The 16,688-nt window shown below is 48.9% G+C and overlaps 1 protein-coding gene across 1 annotated transcript in view; it reads left to right on the forward strand.

Moving 5' to 3' along the window:
* The window catches only part of Spint2 (serine peptidase inhibitor, Kunitz type 2), a 31,705-nt gene extending 19,169 nt beyond the window's left edge, over positions 1-12,536 (forward strand). Inside the window, exons 2-7 of the mRNA XM_008853900.3 lie at positions 3,270-3,440; positions 7,821-7,877; positions 8,861-8,914; positions 9,732-9,893; positions 10,153-10,191; positions 12,005-12,536. Of these exons, the coding sequence (XP_008852122.1) occupies positions 3,270-3,440; positions 7,821-7,877; positions 8,861-8,914; positions 9,732-9,893; positions 10,153-10,191; positions 12,005-12,171 (650 nt within the window). The 3' untranslated portion in view covers positions 12,172-12,536. The remainder of the gene's footprint in view (positions 1-3,269; positions 3,441-7,820; positions 7,878-8,860; positions 8,915-9,731; positions 9,894-10,152; positions 10,192-12,004) is intronic.
* The last annotated feature ends 4,152 nt before the right edge of the window (positions 12,537-16,688 follow it).

Genomic DNA, 16,688 nt, shown 5'->3' on the forward strand with positions numbered 1-16,688 from the left:
CCCTTGTCCCATTCTAATGACCTTGTGATGGTTAATACTGACTTTCAACCTTACTTTCAACCTAGAATCACTTTGGAGACCACCTCTTGGTAAGTTTTTGAGGGAGTTTCTAAATTTGGTTAATTAAATGTGATGCGCTGTGGTCCTAGACTGAATGAAAAAGGAGATATGGGAGATGGAATGTACATCAGTTTCAGAGCACTTACAAGAGCATAATCAAGGCTGTTCAGTTCAGTTCCATAAGAACACACACACACACACACACACACACACACACACACACACACGCATGCACGCACGCACGCTCCGTAGGTCTGGCTGACCCGAAACGCATTAGGTAGACCAGGGTAGCTAGCCTCTAACTTGAGGTGGTCCTTCTGCTCTGCCTCTTGAGACGCCCCCTCGGGCTTCTTCTCCTGCCATGCAGTATCCTGTGTCTGGCACCCTTGTCTATAAAAAGCCTCCGATTTCCACCAGGCTGTTGTGGGTCGCCCTGCTTTGTTCTCCAGTATAGTGTCTGGTGGTTCGCCTGGAGAACTACCTTGAACTCTCAGGTTTGCTAGATGTTTCTTTCTTGTTCAAGTTTTTCTTTTTTTTAAATTGAGACAGGGTCTCAGTGCCCAGCTTTGGTCAAGGATGACCTTGAACTCCTCTATAGGGGGTGGCACCACACCCAGCAGGTTCTGTTTGTATTTGAGATACAGCTTACTTGTTCTGCCGTTCATTTAAGTGGTATAGCTCCATCTATTTTGTTTTTTTGAGACAGGATGTCTTGCAGCCCAGGGTGTTCTTGAACGCTCTATTTTGCTGAGATTGACCTCTGAACTTCCACCTCCCATGTGCTGGGATTACAAGTGTACTCCACTAGGCCCAGCTGAAAAAAAAAAAATTAAAGCTGTACCTGAAAGTGCACAGAAAGGAAGAACACAAAGCAGTTAGTGACTGTCAGGACTCTGAGCTTGGCAAGACACAGGATGGGCTATTGACCCCTCTAGCACTAGGTGCCCCCTTGATTTCAGTGTGGGATCCTGACTGAATCCTGTGGGTCCTTTTCATCTCGTCTTGTTGGCAGCTCTGCTGCCTTCTCCTCTCCCAGTTTTGTGGGTTGGGCCAGATCACACACTGGAGGTTCTGTTCTGTGTTTACTCTGGGCATTGTTGATCTGTCCTGTATTTTGTGACCTTTGGCACATCGTCAGAAGTACCTGCTGCAGGTGTGTACCAACTGGTTCTTTTTTTGTGCTGGGACACCTACAGCCTTGTACTTACTAGGCAAGTGCTCTACCGCTGAATTTTATGTCTCTACCTCTTTTTGTCTTTTTTTTTATTTTGAGATAGGCTCTCACTAAACTGCCCAGGCTGGCCTTGAACTCACTGTATAGCTCAGGTTGGTCTTGAACATTCCATATCTCTGGTCCATTCTCCAGGTCACTGGAGAATGAGCCATGAGCCTGTCATTGGGAGGTGATTGAGTCCGTAAAGTCCATGCTGTACAAGCGTGAGGACTTGAGTTCAGATCTCCAACACCCATTTAAAGCCAGCTGTGATAGCAAGCATCTGTAGCCCCAGTGCTGGGTAAAGACCAGTTACAGGTGTGAGCTACCACATCCAGCCATTTTTGGGGTTCTAGGGATTGAACTCAGTTGTCAGGCTTGTGCATTAATTGCTTTAACCTGCCCTGGAATATTCTTTTCTGCTGTGCTGGTTACCTGGGATTTATTGACATGTGAGGGAGTTCTTAGTTCAGAAACTGCCATCGGTGTTTTCCAAGATTGTCCCCTGTGGAATTAACCTAACACATGACACAGCTAGAGGGGAGCAAAGGAGAGCCTGTGAGCAAGGGCACCATGTCTTGATAGCTGTCAATTGAGGCCCTGCAGCTTGGTCTATATGAGGGCTGTGTGTGGGGAGGGCAGGATGCCACTACCGAGGCAGATGGGGCATCCTTTGATTAGATTCTGGTGCTTTCCATTCTTGGGTCCTCCAGGAGAAAGATTCTTTTGGTGCAGGTGATTCCCCTCACCTTGTTTATGGCCCCCTTGGTCAGCCTCTAGCAATTCTGCCTCTGCATATGTGTGTGACTGGTTTTCTATAGCATTGTTTGAGACAGGGTATCACTACATAGCTCTGACTGGTGTGGAACTTGCCATGTAGACCAGGCTAGCCTCGAACTTAGAGATTCACCTGCCTCCACCTCCCCAGTGCTGGGATAAAAGGTGTGCACCACCGTGTCTGGCCTTAAAGATTTATTTTTATTTTGTGTATATGAGTATTTTGCCTGTATGTATGTGAACTATAGCATCGTTTCCCCTAACTAGAGTGGGGCATACTTTAGGGATCCTTGGAACGAGGCCTGTGTTCATGTGTGCAGATGTGTGACCTGACTTGCCCTTAGAGGTAGCAAACTATAGTTAGGAAGCTTGTCTCTGAGACTCTTGAATTTGACTGGGGAGTGGCTGCAGGATGGAGAGGGGACAGAAAATGTACGCATGAGGGGCCTGTGTTCACCTAGGGTCCTGAGTAGGTACTTCCTACTCAGTTCTCCAGTCTTAACCTTAGTGCTAAACATCCCGGCCTGGGTGGGTGGTGCAGTATTCCAAAGGATCCTAGAGTTTGATTTTGCCTTCTTTGTCTGTAGTCCTAGGAATTGAACCCAGGGCTTGCTCACAGTGGCCAGGCAGGCATTCTACTATGGAGCTGAAATCCTTAGCTGCCTTTTTTGGGGGGGTTGGGGTCTATTCGAGGTAATATCTCCTAGCTGGAGGTCACTATGTAGACCAGGCTGGCCTCAATTTCACAGAGGTGGGGTGTGTGTGTGTGTGTGTGTGTGGTGTGTTGTGTATCTCCCACCTCTGCCTCCTCAGTGCTGGGATTAAAGGTGTTTGCCACTATACCTGGTCTTTTTGCCTTTGAAAGTGAAGGATGGGCTGGGGTACTAGGGTTAAAATCTAGGGCCTGGCACATGTAAAGCTGATGCTCTGCTGAATCATGCCCTAGCCTGTGCATCTTTGGTAAGGGAGCAAACACAGATTTCACATGCAACTGAAACACGGTTAAGCAGGCGGGTTGGACCTTGTTGCTGGGTGAGGTGTTTCTTAGATGAGGAAGGAAGCATCAGTGCAGGCTTTGGGAACAGGTCACAGAGGAACTGATTGACTGGGCCAGAATGCTCCGCTTCTCCTCTGGGATATTTAGAGGACCCAGGATATGTGTGTGTCCTTTAACCCCAGAATTGCCCTGCCAACCCATTTGGATTCTGTTTTGTTTCAGAGTCTTGCCGAGTTTTGAAGGTAATAGGGAGATGCCGGGCATCCTTCCCCAGGTGGTGGTACAATGTCACTGATGGGTCCTGCCAGCCATTTGTGTATGGAGGCTGTGAAGGAAACAGCAATAACTACCAGAGCAAGGAGGAGTGTCTGGAGAGGTGTGCCGGCGTCACAGGTAAGATTGGACCTGGAGCTTCTGCCACTCTGCTGTGTTCTTTTACCCAGAGCTTAGGCTTGAAAGCAGAAGCAGGCCGAGAGTGCTGTGGCCGCAGTGGTTTCACAGCAGGCTTCCTACCTCTTACCAGAAAGGGTCAAGCCTTCCACCCAGCCCCCTTCCTCTCATTTTTAAGTGCAAGTGCCACATACCAGCCCAGCCCAGGAGGACTGGCCTCCAGATCCACTTGTACAGCCCCCTTCTTCCCCGGGCATTAGGGTTTATTTTTACCTCTGGGACAAGTGATCTGAAAAGCTTAAAAAGCCATGTTAGGAGTTAACATTGGAGTATGTGCCCTGGAATCCATCCTCCCCAGCTCTTACTTGCAAGGGTCTGTGAAGGTAATGTTGACCCTTACAGTTCAAGTAAAACCTGAAGAAGCTCCAGCAAAGAGCTCTACTCTGACCCGGCAGAAGGGACTTTCTCTGATTCTTGATCCCTTCCATGTGTTCAGAGGCTGGGTGGGGCTGAGCTGCCCAAACCCTGCTGTAAAGATTTTGAGTAGTCCTTCCTGGTGTGCAGTTTTGCCTGGTACTTGGCCTTGAGGCTGTGACTGGACTGTGATTCTGTTGGTTCTGTGATTCAGCGTTCACTGTCAGTCCCCCCATCCTTGTTGATATTTATGGTTTTCTGTCTCAGCCGTGACCTTCAGCAGTGACTCATATCTACAGCAGTGGCTGAAGCATACAAATATGAGTGTGGGCAGGGGCAGTTTGCTTGTTTCAGCAGGATTCGGAGAGCCTAGGGGCAGGTGTTGATTTTAGTTTAGTGTTTTGAGACAAGGTTTTACTCTCTGGCCCAGGCAAATCTCAAACTCTTGATCTTCCTGTCTTTGCTTCCCCAGTGCTTAGAGCATAGTGATGTACCACCATACCCAGCTAGGGTATTTTTTGTTTTGTTTTGTTTTTGTTGGAACAGGGTCTCTCTGTAACCCCAGCTGACCTAGAACTTGCTGCGTAGATCAGGCTGGCCTCGAACTCAGAGATTCACCTGCCCCTGCCTCTGCCTTTCAAGTGCTGAGATTACAGGTGTCTGTTACCACACCAGGCTGTTTTGGATCAATACAAAAGTCTCTCACCTTTTGAGTAGTAACTAGTGTTTGAGGAGTGATGGAAGAAAACATCATTTTTGTGTGTTTTTCCATCCCATGTCGTGGGGAAGGGACATGCTTTTTGCTCTTTTTGATGTACTGTGCCCATCTTAGAAACAGGGTTGAAGGGTTAAGAACATGAGCAGGAGATGGTGGGTGTAAGGCAGGCTCGGCGTCTCCCTGGAGATGGTCCAGAACCTGACCTCAGCTGTAAGGGCCCAGAAAGCTCATTTGTGGGCAGCTGGTTGTGTGCCTCTTGGCACTCTCATGAGAGCCTGTAAGGAGAGCCGAAAACGGCCAGAGCAATGGCTCTGGGGCCCTGGAGTCCTTTGCCAGCATATTCTTTTCTAGGCAGGCAAGTTCTGTGGGCGGCCAAATGAGAATGAGGGTGCCAGTTTATTAATTTATAATGAGAACTAGACCCACCCAGGGGACTAGACATCCCTGGGCCTGTGTTTAGTCTGCGTAGCAAACCAATCAGCCAGACTGCTAGAAGATGGCCTAGTGAGGACAGAAGCGGATGGAGGGGAGCTGGTTTGTGAGCTGACAGTTGAATGACATCAGGCCAGCCTCTCTACAGACCTCTGGGACCCTGCCAGACCAGGCAGCCTCTTCACCCACTCTTAACTTGTGCTGGTGATAAAAATCTATATTGTATGCTAGGCAAAGTGGCATTCAGCTGTAATCCCAGCTACAAATTTGGGAGGATGAGACAGGACAGTCTCGGGGTTTGAGATCAGCTTGGGCAATGTAGCAAGACCTTGTGTCAAAAAAAAAAAAAAAAAAAAGAACCACCCATACCCCTCCTATAAAACTGACCATTTTAGCTGGGCATGGTGGCGAACGCCTTTAATCCCAGCACTCGAGAGGCAGAGGCAGGCCTCTGGTCAGGTTTTTTTTTTGTCTTTTTGCACGAGGTCTCCCTGTAGCCCTAGCTGTCCTGGAACTCACTATGTAGACCAGGCTAGCCTTGAACTCACAGAGATCTGCCTCTGCCTCCCGAGTGCTGGGATTAAAGGTGTGTGCCACCACGCCCGGCTAATAACTGACCATTTTAAAGTTTTTTGAGGGGCTCAGTGTTAGGGGTTGCTCTGGCAGAGAACCTGACCTCTGCAGGTACCATGTGGGTCCTGAGGATTGAACTCAGGTCTTCAGACTTGGCAGCAAACATCTTTATTCACTGAGCCACTTTAACCAGTCTCCCTCTCCCTTTTAAAAAATATGTGTTTAAGGGGCTGGAGAGATGGCTCAGCAGTTAAGAACACTGGTTGTTCTTGCAGAAGACCCGGGTTCGAATCCCATCACCCACATGGCAGCTAACAACTGTCCGTAACTCCAGTCTCAGGGGATCCGACAGCCTCTTCTGACCCTCACAGAAGGAGGACACAGGTGCATGACACAGGTGCATTTACCTACATGCAGGCAATACAGGCATACACATAAAATAAAAATACTAAATAAAATATTAAAATAAACAGCAAAGCTTTTAACTGAGCCATCTCTCCAGTACCTCCTCATCCCCACCCCAACCCCGCCCCCATAGCTGGAGACAAGGTCTGTGTTGCCCAGGCTGGCTGCTTTGAATTCCTGAGCTCAAGTTATCATCTTGCCTTATCTTCTAAGTAACTGGGACTGCAGAAATGCCACTATGCCTGGTGTCATTTCAGCCATTCTAAGTGTATACAGTTCAGTAGTATTTAGTACATTTATAGTTTTGTGCCCTTTTAAATTCTAGATACAATAGATACAAACTGGATGTGGTGGCTCATGCCTTTAATCCTCCTGTGGCAGGAGGATTGGCAGTATTATGGGCTGGAGAGATGATGCAGTGGTTAAGGGTGCACACTTTATTGCAGAGGACCAGATTCAGTTCCTAGCACCCATATCAGGCAGCTCAAAACCACCAGAACTCCAGTTACAGCAGATCTAACACCCTCTTCTGGCTTCTGTGGGCATCTTGTACACGTGGTATACATAAACTCAAGCAGGCACACACACAGAGACATAAATACATTTTTTAAAGAAGTAAATTCTTTTTTTAAAAAAGAAGCCAAGCCAGCCCGTGGTGGTGCATGCCTTTATTCCCAGCACTTGGAGGCAGAGGCAGATAGATCTCTATAAGTTGGAGGCCAGCCTGGTCTATATAATGAGTTCTAGGACAGCTGAGGCTACAGGAAGACCCTGTCTCAAAAAGACTAAAAAAAATTTTTTTAATTTAATTACATTCTTAAATTTATAGTGTGTGTGTGTGTGTACGCGCATGCATGTATGTTCCACATGTATGTGCGTACATGTGGAAGTCAGAGGACAACTTTCAGGAATTGGTTCTGTCCTTCCACCATGTGGGTCCCAGGAATCAAACTCAAATTTTCAGATTCGACCTTATCAAGCAATATCAATGTCCGTATTTTTAATGTAGGTCTTAAACACAGGTTAGTAGAGAGACATTTAGGGAAAGAATAAGATATACTCATGTGAGATGGGCATGGTGGCTCTCACCTTTACTCCCAGCACTCAGGAGGCAGAAACAGGTGGATCTCTGTGAGTTTGAGGCCAGCCTGGTCTACATGGTAAGTTCCAGGCCAGCTGGGGCTACAGAGACACCCTGTCTCAAAAAGACCAGTGAATAGATATACTTATGTGTAGGTATGGGTTTCTCAAGGGAGCATCAGTCACCTCTGTTTTTTCAGGCAGGGTCTATGTAGTCCCGGCTGGCCTGGAACTCACAATGTAGACCAGGCTGGCCTCAAACTCATAGAAATTTGCCTACCTTGCCCCTACCTAGTGCTGGGAATAAAGGCTTACACTACCACACCCAGCTTGGCTTCTTTTTTTAAAAAATCTATGTTAAAAATGTATTTAAGGATGTATTTAATGTATTTATTTAAAATAAACATAAAAAAAGAAAAAATGTATTTAATAAATTCCAACTCTGCTTCAAAAAAGTAGATAAGGTTTAACAGATCATTTTACCCCCGAGAGCCCTCAGAGCCCTCTCTCCTTGTAAAGCCATTTTGCTCAGCTTTGCTCAGGTTCCCTGTAAGTTGGCTTTCAGTTGGTTCTTCAGATCAAAGGCAGTCCCAGTTCCTGGTTTCTAAGTTAGGGCCGGCTTATTATGGTCCTGTGTGCACCCAGAGGCTCCACAGAAAGAAGGAATGAGAGTCAGTTGCTGCACAGGGGACCCATGTTTTTCCTTGCTGGGTGCCTTAGAGATGCACATTCTCACTGTGGTGTTCTTCATCTCCTCACAGAGAATACTGTTGATCGGGGCAGCAGCAGGAGTGGAGTTCAGTCCTCTGTCCTAAGTGGTAGGTTTTTAAAAGGATGAGGGGGGAATGAAGGCCACACAGACGGTAACTGAGGGGACACTTAGAACAGGGAATTGTAAAGTGCTTCTGTGTCTGCCTCCAGCACGAAGCATTCCCTGGGCCAGCAACAGGAGGGTCATACACTCAGACTCTGCCTTCCCTGCAGGCTGCTGCCTGCTGTGCGGTGTCCTCTGCTCCCATTGGGTTGCTGTCTCTCTCCCTCTGCTAGAAGTCGTTTGTCCTCTGCCAGCCCCTCCCTCTGTCCACTGCTGTCCTTGATCTAGAGCTTTGTGTTAGTTTGCTTTGTAGTGCTGACAGCAGCTCTCCTGCTCCTCTTTTATACTTAAGGGACTCCACGGCAGGATCCTGGGTGAGTGGTCCCTTGCGCTAGCTAGTAGCAATTGTACCTTCAGGGCCAGGGGCTCAGATGGGCCAACAAGACCTGCCCTTCCATAGAGGGAGGGACTAAACCCCTGTCTGGGACAAAAGTCCCCTCAGTGGCCAGTCCTACATACCACAATCTGAACTCCCACTTGACACCAGAGTCCCCATGGGAGTTCAGTGGCTGTTGGGGCTTGCCTGATTTACAGAAAGCCAAGGTTAGGCTAGAGCACATTTCAGTTGCTCTAGGCCTTTGTTGGCTGTTCAGGGCCCTGCATGTAGCTCTGGTTTCCAGGTTATTTCAGAAGAAAATTTCCCCAGGAGAGTAAAGTTTTTGGCCATGTCAGAAAGTGTGAGCAAAGCTATCTTCTAAATCACTCCTGAAACATGACTGAAAGTCGTCTCCACAGAAACTACTGAAGTGGCAGTAGCCCCACCCCCCTCCTGTGTTCATTCAGCAAGCCATCAGGACCAGGGGCTTTGTTCATCCCCTTAAAGGGGACACTGCCCATGCTCCCTCTATGGGCCCTTTAGACTCAGCCCTGTTAGGCCGATTGCCCTGTGTCCCTCCTGACTCCCCAACACAGATTTTTGTGTTTCAGGTCCCAGAAGGCAGGAATCTAATGACCTCTCCAGTGAGATCTTCAACTATGAAGGTATAATATTTTTTAAAAATTTAAATTTGCTGGGCGTAGTGGCGCACACCTTTAATTCCAGCACTTGGGAGGCAGAGGCAGGCGGATCTCTGTGAGTTTGAGGCCAGCCTGGTCTACATAGCAAGTTCCAGGTCAGCTGGGGCTACAGGGAGACCCTGTCTCAAAAAAGTCCAAAAAAAAAAAAAAGGTATGTGGGGTGGCGGGGGTTGTTTTCTTACATAGTGAGCAATTGACACTCACTTGCAGGGACTTGCAGAGCTTCTCAGTCATTCCTTGGTTACACTCTAGGGCTGGGGTCAGGATGACAGGCATCAATGAGTGTCTGAGGCTGGCAGGAATCCAGATATACCAGGAAAGTAGAGGCAGTCTGGTGTGTGCTTCTAGAATTTACCACCCTGCCTCTCACTAGCTGTGTGGCTGTGGCTAGCAAGCCATAGTCCCATGTGTGAACTGAGGGTCCCAGACTAGTCAGAGGCCAACTCAGTACATGTGAAGTGCCTGGAACACCTCAGACTCCAGACAACATGATCATGGCTGTTTAGGAGATGTCTGGAAATGAAGGGCTTCACTAGGGGCCTGGTGGTATACAGCTGAAATCCCAGCACTCAGGATCTGAGATGGGAGGACTTCCATGAGTTCAGGGTCAACCTGGGCCACACAGGGCAGGTATGAGCAGGCCAGGCTGGCTGTGTCTGACCCACAGGCCCTTCACGATGCTGATGGCACTCTGCTTTGGTCCAGCTGGGTTCATTCAGGCTCCTCTTCTCATGGGCCCTGGTGATTTGTGTTCCTGAGGCTCCCTTGCTCTTGCTTCCAGAATACTGCATTCCAAAAGCTGTAACTGGGCCTTGCCGAGCAGCCTTCAAACGCTGGTACTTTGATGTGGACAAGAACTCCTGTAACAGCTTCATCTATGGCGGGTGCCGGGGCAATAAGAACAGCTACCTCTCCCAGGAGGCATGCATGCAGCACTGCTCTGGTAAGTCAGCCTCACCCCAGTCCCAAGACCACTGGGAGCCCTTGAAAAGCCCTTTCTCTGTCCCTACAATGAAGGCTTTGGTTGGAAACTATCCTTTGGACCCCTTAAGTGGCAAGGCCTCAGAGCCTCCAGAAAAGCTGGAAAAAGTCCTCAGGGAAAGCTGGGGAAGGCTCTGAGGCTGTAGGAGGCTGTAGGAAGCTGAGGGGGCCCAGGCTGGGGAGAAGGATATGGAGCTGACCTCAGGGTTTTGTGTTTTCAGGTAGGCAGATGTATCCTGTCCTGACCCCTGGCACCAAAGGTATGTGGCTTCATGCTCTCCTCTGCCTCCCTCCCACCTGCCTACCACTGGCCTTCCTTGACTGAGGGCTCTGCCCAGCTGCTTTTCCTGTGGGTTTATGTCTTGTTTACGTTGTCCTTCACTGGAATGTCTTTGTGGCAGAGGGCTGTGTCTCTACATGAAAATGGTCAGGCATCTTGGGACTTGTGGACAGTTGTCCAACAGCAAACACTAAACACATGTGGGAGCTGAACCTGAGCCAGGAATTCTCTAGGCAGGCTCATCTTGTAGGATCTGCATGATGATTGGATCCCAGATTTGGAGGAAGTTTAGCTGCCATGGGGTATGAAGAGATGGTCAGGGGTGACAGGAAGGAGGGCATGGGACAATACTGCTGTGCACAGGCTGTCTGGCCTGGCAAGGAGGCCCTGCATCTCTTCACTTTTGTCTCTGACCCTGTGTGTAGGTGGTATTGATGGAGAGGGCCTGCCACATTGGTTTGACTTCTTTCTTGATCTGTTTCCCTATTATGGAGCCAAGACCCTGTCTACAAGTCTGCCTTGTTGTAGAAGCTCAAGTCTGGTTCTCAGGGCTGGGGCTGGAAAGCTGCCCAGGTCTTGAGGGTTGATTGTGTGTAGAGTTGGGCAAGGTATTGCCCAGAAATCCAGCTAGGCCCTGTACCTGGTGGAGGAGGGGTATCAGGTAAATTTCATAGAAAGGCACATGCCTGAGATAGAGCCGCACCTGGAAAGGAGGCATCTTAGCTGACCAGTGGGACAACCACTGTTACCATGACCCAGCAATTAGGAGCATGAGGATCCTCCCAGGGCTGCTCAGGATACTCTCTTACCTCTGCCCTGGCTTCATGACCAAGGCAGCCACCTATACAGGCCCATCTTTCACTCTCACCAGTCAGGGTATATGGGCACAAAATCTTTGGGTTTTTCTGTTCACACACAACAAAGGGAAGCACCTGTTGGCATGCAGCTCCCACCAGGATGCCCTGACAGGGACCAAGGGATACAGATATGAAGTAGGCTTTTTTCTTTTCAAGATTTTGGGTATGAAAAAAAAAAAAAGATTTTGGGTATGAGCACAAGAGTACAGGTGCCCATGGAGGCCAGAAGTGTTGGATCCCCTGGAGCTGAAGTTACAGGTGGTTGTGAGCAGCCCAGTGTGGGTGCTGGGAATTGAACTCGGGTTCTCTGCAAGAGCAGTACAGGCTCTTAACTGCTGAGCCACCTCTCCAACCCCCTGAAGTGTTTTTGTTTGTGTTTTTTTTTGTTTTTCCAAAACTAAGGCTCACAGCCAGGCACATTAATACCTGTAATTCCAGCACTTAGAAGGTAGAGACAGGAAGATCAGGAATTCAAGGCCAGCCTGGACTACATGAGATTGTATCACAAAAAACCTAAGTAGAACCATCTTGATGGCCCAGCGAGTAAAGGTGCTTACTGCCAATCCTGACAAACGAAGTTCCATCCCTGGAACCCACATGGTGGAATGAGAGAATCAGTACCTAAAAATTGTCCTCTGGCCTCCACAAGCACACATGCACACCATGATACACACGTACCCAGACACCATCTCTCTCTCTCTCTCTCTCTCTCTCTCTCTCTCTCTCTCACACGCACACACAGACACACACACGCAAAAGCAGCACAAGAGCCTCTGTGTGCATGTGGCATGATAGCCCCTTTTCTCAGGGGACCTCACTGGTGACTTCCTGGCAGTCCCTCCAGATTCCCAGGTTGGGCTTCTGTGCCCCCACTCATCCTGCTGGCCCTCTCTGGCTGTGCTCTTCCTTGACTCACCTGTCCCCTCTTGCCCTCAGCGGTGGTCCTGGTGGGGCTGCTTGTGATGATCCTGATAGTCCTCCTGGGAGCCTCAGTCATCTGCCTGATCCGAGTGGCACGCAGGAGGCAGGAGCGCGCCCTCCGCACCGTTTGGAGCACTGGGGATGACAAGGAACAGCTGGTGAAGAACCCCTACGTCCTGTAAAGGTCCTGCTGCCAGGAGACCTGGGGAGGGAGGGAGAACACGTGCTTTTTTTTAAAAAGGAGCGATTGCTTGTATCTGTGAGATCATTAGGGTACTCTGTGTCAGGGAGATGCTCCCTGGTCCTGCTGGGCTGCTCTGGGACACCCCAGAGGGAAGGCAGGCACTTCAGGTGTCCCCTTAATTTCTTCTGTCCATTCAGCTTCCTCTCTTTTTCATCACTGTTAGCCATGTTCTAATAGCTCCCTTTGTTTGTTTGAGTCATGTTTTTTTAAGTAGAAAAGGTTTTTTTAATTAGGATTCTGAAGGAAAAAGTGTGCAAGTTTAATGAAAAGGACCTTTTAAAATAAAATTACGTGGTTTCTTTCTCCGTGTGACGACTAATTTACACTCTGCAGGACTTGATGTGCAACAGGATTCTAGAAACACCTTAATCTAGAAAAACCTTAATTTGTTTTGTCTTAGAGACGGGCTCTTACTCTGTAGCCCAGGTGTGGAATTTGTCGCAGTTTGGCCTCAGCTTTGAGTGCTGAGAGTACAGGCATGAGCTACTGTGTCTAGGTCTAAAAGAGCATGTTTTTTTGAGGGGGGGGGGTATCCTGATATAGGAGATTGAACCCAGGACCTCATGCATGCTGGTCAGGTGCTCTACCACTGAGCCATAGCCCCTAGTGGTCTTTTTGTTTATTTGGTTTTTGTTTTTATTTGTCTTAAGGTTTCTCTGTAGCCCTGGTTGGCTGGCCCAGAACTCCCTATGATCAGCCTGCCTCTTCCTCGGCTTCCCTAGTGGTGGGATAGTGAAGATCTGCACCACTGTGCCTGGGTTTTTCTTTTCCTTTTTTTTTTTTTTTTGGAAATGGGGTTTTGAAACAAGTTTTCAAGGCTGGCCTTGAACTCCTGATCTTCCTGTGCTATGATTTTGTAGTACTAGACACTGAACCCAGGGCTTTATGCATGCCAAGCAGGCAGCCTGCCAGTTGACCCCAGCCCTTCATAGTTAACGTTTCAGTGTTTTGCCTGTATGTACGTTAAGTGCACTGCATGTGTGCAGTACCTGTGGAGTTGAAGGAGGGGTCAGGTCTGCTAGAACGGGAGTTACAGACTGCTGTTAGCTGCCACGTGGGTGCTGGAAATGGAACCCAGGTCCTCTGCAAGAGCAGCCAGTGCTTTTAACCTCAGAGCTTTCCCTCCAGCCCCTTTCCATGTTTTTAAAATAATGCCCATGATGTGAAATAAATTTTCCCCTACTGAGGGCCAAGCCATAGCCTTGCTACCTGTGGACAACCCTGACCTTCTTTCACACCCCACTCAACAGGTCTCTGTGACGAATACGGCAGACCCTTCTGAGATGAAAGTGATGTTTTATTTTTGATCATTTAATAAACCTGTGGGTGGCTTTTGTTTTTTGTTTTCTATTTTTGGAGACAGCCCTGGCTGGTCTATAACTCATGTAGCTCAGACTGGCCTTGAACTTAGAGATCCGGCTGCTTCTGCCTCTCTCTGCCTCCTGAATGCTGAGATCAGAGGTGTGCACCACCATTCCTGGCAATCCTGTTCTTTTTTAAAATTACATTAATTTATGTGCATACCTATGCATACAGGTGCCAGGGTGCTGTGTAGAGGTCACAGGACAACTTTCAGGAGTCGGTTCTCTCCTTCTACCATATGGGTCCTGTGTATCAAACTCCAATCATCAGGCTTGGCTACAAGTGCCTCTACCTACAGAGCTATCTTACCAGCCTGATAGGAGTGGTTTTAACCCTCACCTAGGCAGTATCCTACCTTAAAAATGGCGACAGCAGTGCTAAAATGGGGCCAGCTCTGCTGTCTTGCTTTCCTGTGGGCTTCCTTTCCTCCTTCAACCCCAGAAAGCTGCTTTTCTACACAGGTCCTGAGGCACATGTAGCTGGTGGACATCCAGCCTGCCTGGCATGCCTCTTACTTAGTCAACCCCCCTGGCAGTAACTACTCTCCTTGCCTCCCTGGCACATGGGGAGATTCTGGGGCATTGAGGAGTCACTAACCTGCTGAGCTCCAGTGTCCTCACCTGTGACAGTGGGATCCAGGTCTGCCCTAGACAGGGCTCAGCAAGGGAGCATGGTATTACAGTCCTATCATCCCAGCACTCAGGAGGCTGAAGTAGGAGGATCTCAATTTAAGGCCTGCCTGGACTATCCAGCAAGATCCTTGTTGGGCTGGGCATGGTAGTGCATGCCTTTAATCCCAGCACTCTTGAGGTCAAGGCCAGCCTGGTCTACATAGCAAGTTCCAGGCCAGCTAGGGCTAGTGAGACCCTATCTCAAAAAAACAAAATGAAATAAAACACATTGGGGCTGAAGAGATGACTCAGGAGTTAAGAGCACTGGCTGCTTTTGCAGAGGACCCAGGTTCAGTTCTCAGTACCTACATGACAGCTAACAACTGTCCATAACTCCAGTTCCAGGGGAGGTCCAATGTCCTCTTCCAGCTTTCGCAGGCATTACATGACATGTGGTATATAAATTTTATTCCAGCACTCAGGAGGCAAAGGCAGGTAGATCTCCAAGTTCCAGACCAGCTGGGGCTATAGGGAGACCATCTTGAACCAAAAAAACACCAGGTGTGGTGGTGCATGCCTTTAATCCTAGCACTTGGGCAGCAGAGGTGGGTAGATCTCTGACTTGAAGGGCAACCTAGTCTGCAAAGCAAGTTCCTGGCCACCCTGGAGACCCTGTCTCAAAACAAACACCCTCAAAAATCCAAAAACAAAACACTTGTCAACATCAGTCCTTTCTCTGGTACCTGACACTGTCGATGCAGTTCCTAAACATGGGATCCTGCCCTACATGGACCTGCACATCCTGTTCATCTGAGCTGACAGAAGAAAGATCAGCATTTCTACTCTCCAGGGAGCCAAGACCGTGTGCTGCCAATGTACTTGGCACTCAAGTTCATCCAGTGGCTGTGGAACTGAATGCCCTATGTTCCTGTTAGTGCGTTTGGTGGCCACAATGTCTCTCCAGTCGGGGAAGCTGGGGGGCAGTGGGATGGGGGTGACAATTGCATTTTGGCCCTGTAGTGACTACAAATGTCTCAAGTCTGTTTAAGCCCCTTATATGGGTCCCAGGGCATGTAGACCAACCTTAGCTGCATCCAACTTGAGTAAGACCTAGTCCCTCTCCCAGGTCTCCTGGGTGGCAAGATGGAGGTGGAATAAGGCTACAGATGGGGCTCATTCTGCTGCCCTGAATCCTGTTGACAGCTGTATGCTGCAAAGCAAAGGGATCTGATCAATGTGGTCAGCAGAGCCACATACTTAAGTTTTCACCGGAAGCCTGTGTGGTGTGGGGCTGGAAAGTGGACTGCTGGGAGGATCCACCCCCAGGGGTCTGCTCCTTTGGGTCTTGCTGGATGGTAAGTTTGCACAACTGCCGTTTGCGTCCAAGTCTCCCACAAACGGGTTTGTGGTGAGGGGGTGGCACTAGAAGAGGTGAAGCCGTTTAAGCTGTTCCCAGGATGGGACTCGTCCGTCTTGTGTGCTTGGCGTATCCTGGCCCTGGGAACCTCAGACCCCAAGACAGCAAGGTCCAAGAACATGCCCTGAGTGTTATGAAGGTCATTTCTCAGAATTGCATTTGCAGCAGACATGTTTAAAGATGAGAGGATGTCTCTGGGATGAAGCTGTTTGGGGGTTTCCCAAGCTTAGTGACACCCCCACCTTTTTGGCAGTGGTGGGGTTATAGAACATGGGGCTTTTGTTCCTGCCGATAAGCAGTGTACCATTGAGCCACATCCACACCTATTACATGTTTTTGTTTTGGGTGTTTTTTGTTTTTTGTTTTTGTCTTTTTGAGACAGTCTCCTTGTAGCCCCAGCTGGCCTGGAACTCACTATGTAGACCAGGCTGGCCTTAACTCACAGAGATCCGCCTGCCTCTGCCTCCCGAGTGCTGGGAATAAAGGCGTGCGCCACCACGTCCAGCATACTTGTTCTTTTTCTCACAACCCACTGCGTTGGTAGGTGTCCATTTGGGGCCCTGTAAATAAACCAATACAGATCGAGATGCTCACTGGAAGCAAGAGAGCCCATCTCTGACCCAGGAGTCTAGAGGCTTCTGTCCCCTAGAGGTTAACCACTAGGATGTTAGCCTCTAAGAAGAAGGAAATGGATCATAGACCGACAGCTGGGTGGAGGCCCAGCTTGGCCCCCTGCCATTTCTCAAAGGATGGTCTGTCCAGAGTTGTTATTACTATCCCGGGACACCAGGGGCCATGGCAACATTGGTGGCGGTCACAAGCCAGTACTGTGCTTCAGTTTGATGTGAAAGGAAACAGTCTGCATGATGGTTATCCAGCTGCTGGGATGTGGTTATTTCAAAGAAAGCATTCCAGAATGGAGATGATGTTTACAGGAGCTGGGTCTGTTCATGTCAACTCCAGGGAGACTAAACCAAGCCTTGCCATAATTACTTTTCCAGTCAAGCATATGGGACTTCAAGCATAGCAGTCCAGCACCCCCAGGACCGTGTCAACAACTTGGTA

The sequence above is a fragment of the Nannospalax galili genome, unplaced genomic scaffold (genome assembly GCF_000622305.1).
Source record: "Nannospalax galili isolate Female #2095 unplaced genomic scaffold, S.galili_v1.0 scaffold886, whole genome shotgun sequence".
In the NCBI taxonomy this organism is placed as follows: domain Eukaryota; kingdom Metazoa; phylum Chordata; class Mammalia; order Rodentia; family Spalacidae; genus Nannospalax; species Nannospalax galili.